Below are 6,157 nucleotides of genomic sequence, written 5' to 3'. Positions count from 1 at the left end.
AAAAAAGATAAATATAAAAATTAAAAATATTTTATTTTAAATTAAAAAAATTATAAAACAAAAAAAAAATAATTATATGTTATATATTACGTCACATAAGTGATGACAAATGATAAAATAATAGTCAAATTTAATAATAGAACTTAAATTTTATAATTTTAAAAATAAAAAATAATTTAACCAAATTTATTTTATTTTTGTACCGGTTGAGTTCAGTTGTTGTGTGATCCAATCCATTTCAACTTTATTTTCATCAGAATTAGAATACAGTACCAAAATTCGAATATAGATTCTATTGTAACCTTCCGCAATGAAAAAAATATATTACAACTATGTGGCCAGAAATAGAATTTGAATTGTGGTGTGGGCTGATGGCCGGCACCAGCCTCTCTCACGTCATCCAATCGACGCTCCTGGAATTGCCGAGAACCGCCCGCCACGTCAGAATCTCCGCCAAAAGCCACCGCGTCTCCGCCACCTCCGACCACCGCCCTCAGGGTCCCTCCTGCATCTACGTCGGCCCCCTCGAAACCGCCAACCAAGAGAACCTCGAAGCTCTTTATTGCCAAGTAATTCAAATTCATTTTTTCCTCATTTATACAAACTGTCATAGATAAATATTTCACTTTTAATGTTTTTCAATAGGCACGGGATGCTTATTATAGTGGTCACCCTCTCATAGTTGATGACATGTTTGATAGAGTAGAGGTATGGTTACGATTCCTTCATTCACTATTTATTAACATATCATAATCCACACACACACATGTGTGTATATATATATATATATATATATATATATATATATATATATATATATAGTTGTTAGCTAAATAAAATGAAATTGTGGACACAAACAGTTACGGCTAAGATGGTTTGGTTCAAAATCGGTTGTCAAGTATCCTCGGTGCAGTATCAGGAGGCAATCCACATTTGCTGATGCTGAGGTAATTTTATTTTCTCCACTATTTTATACCATCAATAGTTTTTAGAATGCATTGCTGGAGTGGAGTATGTAATTCCACTTCTTCGCTCTTTCCCTTTGGAAAGAAAATAAAGGAAGGAAAATTGAATTCAATAAAAAAATGGAAGGAAAGAAAAAAAAATTAGGCCTTGTTTGTTTACTTTTTTTTCTGAAACACTTTTTTGTTTTCTAAAATTTGTTTGTCTCTTAAGTCATTTCAAAGTTTGTTCCCTGAGCACATTTTTGTTTTATAAAAGTGTATGTCGCACTTGAAGGAAATAGAAAAAATGAGTGAAAAAACATTTCTCACTTGGTTCTGCTTTTTGGTTTTTAAAAGCTTGTTTCAAAACAATTTTCAAATCTTAATAGATTTTTAATGAGAAATTGATTGTTGAGTAGTATAGAATTGTTTTAGAAAATAGATTTTAAAACAAAATATTGAGAAGGGAATCAAAAAGACTCTTTTAAGTTTTTGTTCTTAAATGTCATCTTTTTTCTGTATTTCTTTCCATTTTCTCTTGAACCAAATAAAAGAAAATGCATCGCTATTTGTGTTTTCTTCCTCTGTATTTTCTTTCCCCTCATCCAAACAAATCATTTGCATGGCTCAGGAATTTAGGTTTGTGTGTGATATGATGACGTATTTCTATTCTATTGAATTTCAGTAGTTGGTTAGTTGCTACATATTTATCAGGTTGCTCCTTTTTTTTCTTGGTTTTTTCACACTAGAATATTGAATGATGTGGTCGTAGGGCAGGAAGATCTGTCTATGGTTTTTGCATTAGCAGGCACATGGGCAATGTTCCTTGCATTTGGCAGTGTAGCTTGTGTTGGGCCCATATCATACACTGTTGGCATGGCTTATCAAAATGCATTCGATTCAGGCTTATCACTTGGTAGTGAAACACCTGTACTAGGGTTTCTGGCCTTGGTGAACAGCCTTATTTTCATTGGGCTGGGTTTTGTCATCGGCTACCCTGTTGCTTCTGCTTCAGGTAAAAATATTTTTGCTGCTTTTCCCTTCATCATCTTATGCCTTAATCTTCAAATTTGTACTTCACAAAATATCTCAAATGCCCCCTTATTTTAGTTCAATTGGGAAATTGATAGGTCCCAAACAGAAATCCTTGTAGGAAAATTTTCATTCTGTAACCCCAGAAAGTTAAAATATTCAATCATTGAAGACATTCTCACTGTTTCTATATCTGTATTTAATTAACTGTCCATTTTCACAGTTAAGGTGCTTCAAGGCCTTTGGAGGAATGACTTGGTGGCCCTAAAAGGTGCATGTCCAAATTGTGGAGAAGAGGTCAGTCATTGTGATAACCGTCATATAAGCCCTTTTGTTTCTTTTCCATCTCGTCCCTCAACTTGTGTCAATATCTGTCCAGCTTGTATACAGAAGGTTTAATTTCGCTGCGCACACTGAGTTGGATTCATTTACTTTTTTCAGGTATTTGCATTTGTGAGAATGGACAGGAATATTGACTCGCCTCACAGAGCAAATTGTCATGTGTGTGAGTGCTCATTAGAATTTCGCACAAAAGTGGAGGTAATAATTTATATAGTTTTATTTTTTATTTTTTAACATTTTGCAAAAGGCTGTTTAAAAAGCTCAAAACTGTTAGTTATTTCTGCTTTAATTAGAGATAGTTGAAAATGGCAGTGCTATAATTTGCAATGCATGTTGATGACGTGCATGGTAGAGAATATTTGTTTCTCTTCCATTTTTCATCTTTTACATGCATCCACCAAATGATGTTGCACTTTGCATAACACATGGTTTTACTGTTTTTCAGCAATCAGTCTCAAGATTTGGTAGACAGTGGGTTTATGGGCGTATTTATCTTGTTTCACTAAGAGGCAGGTCCCTACGCCAATAACAGCTGTGAATTTTCTTCCCAGAGTATGAGACTTGCATGTGTGTAGTGTATAGTAAGGATCAGAATATCATCAATTCCTTCCTTATTTTTAGTCTGAAACAGTTTTGCCTGAAACCAATTTGAAATACTTGTCATAAGGAAGAAGTCGAGATGTTAATTGATGGACAACTAATTTCTTTTATTTGATTGCATGTTAGTGTTATGCAAGATTTTGGAGGTGAAATTTGATAAGCAAACTCTAAGCCTTTTCATTTGATATCAAGATCTCAAATACAATTTCCATTTTTATTTGATATTCTGATCCAATAGAATTTTTAGGAGTATTGAATTGTCTTGACAATTGATATCTCATGTAAAGCAGAATCTTGATTGTCATGTATACAAGATGAGCTCTGTATTTTTTATTTTTTATTTTTACCTTGTAGAAACACTTGTGATCAAATATGAAATGTCAGAGACGGAGTTATATGTCAACTTCATTATTTATTATTATTGTTGTTATGTGCGTGGGTACTAATGCCATGATACCCAGTGCCGTTGTTGCTTCATAGTTGATGATGCTGATCGCAGAAATTGAATCTGACTCCATATGTATTTGTCTAAAGTCTCTACTCCATGCAAGGTTAATCCCATGGTACAGGGCCCAAATTTCAGCTCGGGTAATGGTGCATTCCCCTAAAGAAAAAGCAAAGCCAAGAATTAAATTTTCCATCACTATCCTTCATTCCCTTGAAACTCCAACAACTGAACCATCATGATTCAGTGATTCACAATTGACTTTCACCCACCCTTCTTGTGGTGGAGTTCAGCTAATACCATCCTTATTAAGTAAAAGGTGATTTGGCTTCAACAGGGGACTTATTAGCTGATGCAGCTTGGAGATATTGTATATTCAGGATTTTGGCCTTGTGAGCTACTGTAGTTGGAGATTGATCCTTTCCTGAAAAAACCAGATCATTTCTACTCCTCCATGGAATATCTATGGCTATTCCAAACCAGCTTGTCCAATGCCTTTGTTACTGATTCCTTTCATTTAAATTCTGCATCAGCTATTGAAGACTAGAATTTGTGAAAAAAAATGGAGGAGAGTTGGTAGCCAGCAAGCTTGTTCCACGTTCCAAAAGCACAAGGGCAATCTCTAACAACATCCAATGTTGCTTCAGTTGTGATTCTAGTTACCTTTCCAGTTACTTTATTATTATCTTTTTTTATAATGTTAGTGGCGTGCGTTTCTTTAGACCGGGCCACCACTATGAACACTATGTGTCTGTTCCATTATATATGATATGATATCCACAATTGTAAACCCAAAGAAAATGGTTTACATAGCAGTCTCATTTTCAAAATTCAAGAATAATTCTTTTCACTTAGTGCGTGTTTGGTAATACGTTTGGGATCCACGTTTTCTCCTATTTTCACGTTATAACGCAGCAAAAGCAACTAATAGTTGCTTCTCAAAATCAAGTCGAAGTTTTCAAACAACAGGCTATTAGAGGTGAAATCAAAGATTTCATGCAGCATTGTTTAGATTTTTCGAAGTCTGCCAATTTGAACTTCGGTCACTAATTTTTATTTAGCTCATGTTTATCTCCTGCCTGAAATCAAATTTAAAGAATGCTTAAATTGTCAATTTCGTTTCTTTCTAGATAAAATATGCTTTTATTAAATTTGCAAGAAATTAAACGTGATGGAGTAAAAGTTATTGCAACGTGTCATTTCAGGGGCAACAAGGGACAAGGATCGATCATCCAACTCAAAGTTATCACATGTCGAAACACAAAAGTAACCCAAATAAATTACCATTAATTAAAACTGAACTGTAAACATTTGGTAATGCTATTTTTATTTATGTGAGTAAACCTTCAATATAATTATTTGAGTACCACCTTTTCCCCCCTAAATACTTCTGAAAATAATGAGATTATACAAGGAGTCCTTGAAGTATTAAAAATCCATCAATATTGTCCTCACTATGACATTACTAATATTGAGGAAAAAATCAATACTTCAAGTACTGTAGGATGCTTTTTAATACTTTATGGACTAATTATATATTTGTTACTTTATGGACTAGTTAACGAAAAAAAATCCTTTAAATATTTAATTGATTGCTTATTCTAATTATCTTGATCATTACTTAAACTTCTTTTGTTGTCGATGGCGATACTAAATTCCTGATATCTGTACACTAAAAACTTGCACAACGTTTTGATAGTTTGCCTTTTTTTTTCCCCATAGAAATAGTTGATTTTCTTTTGACATGCATATTTCATTTTTCGCGGCAAATAAATACCCTTTAATCTAAATCTGCAAACTTTAAGGGGGGTGTATTGGATTAGGATTTTAAAGGACTTTTTTAGTTAAAAAAAATCCTACGGATTTTAAAAGATTTTGCAGGATTTTCATGACTTTTAAGATTTTGCAGGATTCTACAAGACTTAAAATCAGGATTTTAATGGATTCTGCAAGACTTTTAAATCAGGATTTTAATGGATTCTGTGGGATTTTGTAGAATTTTCATGGATTTTTGACATTTGATAAGATTTCAAAAAAAATTTCATACATTCAAATTTAAAGAGTCAAAGACAAAAATAATAAAAAAAAAATAATGTCTAGAGAATTAATAATAATAATAATAATAATAATTCTCCATAATATCTTGTCCTCTTAAATAACATTCACTCACATATCCATATCTATACTAGTCCTCCAAGCATTAGCGTATTTTCGCTCTTGTTCCTGGATTTGAATAATAGGTTCAAAAGTATGATCTTCATTAATTGGTAACGTTGAAGATGAAGGTTCATCCACCGCTTCAATTGGAAATTCATCAGAACGACATTCTTTACGTAGAAAATTATGTAGTGTTACACATACTAACACAAGTTCTACTCGTGTCTTAAATAAAAATGGAGATGCTGACTTAAAAATTGTGAACCTTGATTTAAAAATACCAAATATTTTCTCGATCACATTCCTTAAAGACGCATGACAAAGATTGAACAATTCTTTCTCATTTTCAGGGTGATTACCCTGACCTGCAAAATCTTGTAGATGATACCTTACACCTCGAAATGGAGCTAAAAATTGGCGCCGATTAGGAAATCCACAATCCACCAAAAAAATAGTTACCTAATTACATATGCAATATATATAATATTAGTATAATAATAATAATAATAATTATTATTATTATTATTATTTAAAGAATAAGCATTTAGATATAAGGAATATATATATATATATATATATATATATATATATATTATTTTAGTTATATATTATATGATAATTTTTAACGATATTTATA

The 6,157-nt window shown here is 32.5% G+C and overlaps 1 protein-coding gene across 4 annotated transcripts; it reads left to right on the top strand.

Moving 5' to 3' along the window:
- Window positions 1-265: 265 nt before the first annotated feature.
- Window positions 266-4,217, top strand: LOC109798320 (uncharacterized). 4 transcript variants are annotated; one of them, XM_020358539.3, is made up of 7 exons: window positions 266-569; window positions 646-708; window positions 861-947; window positions 1,722-1,959; window positions 2,200-2,273; window positions 2,418-2,516; window positions 3,453-4,217. In XM_020358539.3, exons 1-7 carry the CDS (start codon window positions 333-335, stop codon window positions 3,603-3,605), a joined length of 951 nt encoding a protein of 316 aa, XP_020214128.1. In that variant the 5' UTR covers window positions 266-332; the 3' UTR covers window positions 3,606-4,217. The 4 variants fall into 4 exon arrangements, with proteins under 4 accessions (XP_020214128.1, XP_082918512.1, XP_082918514.1 ...); XM_083062386.1 differs by having other exon boundaries at window positions 267-569; window positions 3,470-4,217; XM_083062388.1 differs by lacking the exon at window positions 3,453-4,217 and adding an exon at window positions 3,273-3,321 and having other exon boundaries at window positions 268-569.
- The last annotated feature ends 1,940 nt before the right edge of the window (window positions 4,218-6,157 follow it).

Source organism: Cajanus cajan, chromosome 8, assembly GCF_000230855.2.
Source record: "Cajanus cajan strain Asha chromosome 8, NIPB_CcT2T_4, whole genome shotgun sequence".
In the NCBI taxonomy this organism is placed as follows: Eukaryota; Viridiplantae; Streptophyta; class Magnoliopsida; order Fabales; family Fabaceae; genus Cajanus; species Cajanus cajan.
The sequence above is the reverse complement of the archived record's forward strand: the minus strand, read 5'-3'. Positions and strand labels throughout refer to the sequence as shown.

Coding starts and splice junctions, on each gene's coding strand:
- LOC109798320 (XM_020358539.3), top strand. CDS start 333: ATGTGGCCAGAAATAGAATTTGAATTGTGGTGTGGGCTGATGGCCGGC. Junction 948..1,721: donor CCACATTTGCTGATGCTGAG/GTAATTTTATTT, acceptor GTCGTAGGGCAG/GAAGATCTGTCTATGGTTTT. Junction 2,517..3,452: donor AATTTCGCACAAAAGTGGAG/GTAATAATTTAT, acceptor ATTTGTCTAAAG/TCTCTACTCCATGCAAGGTT.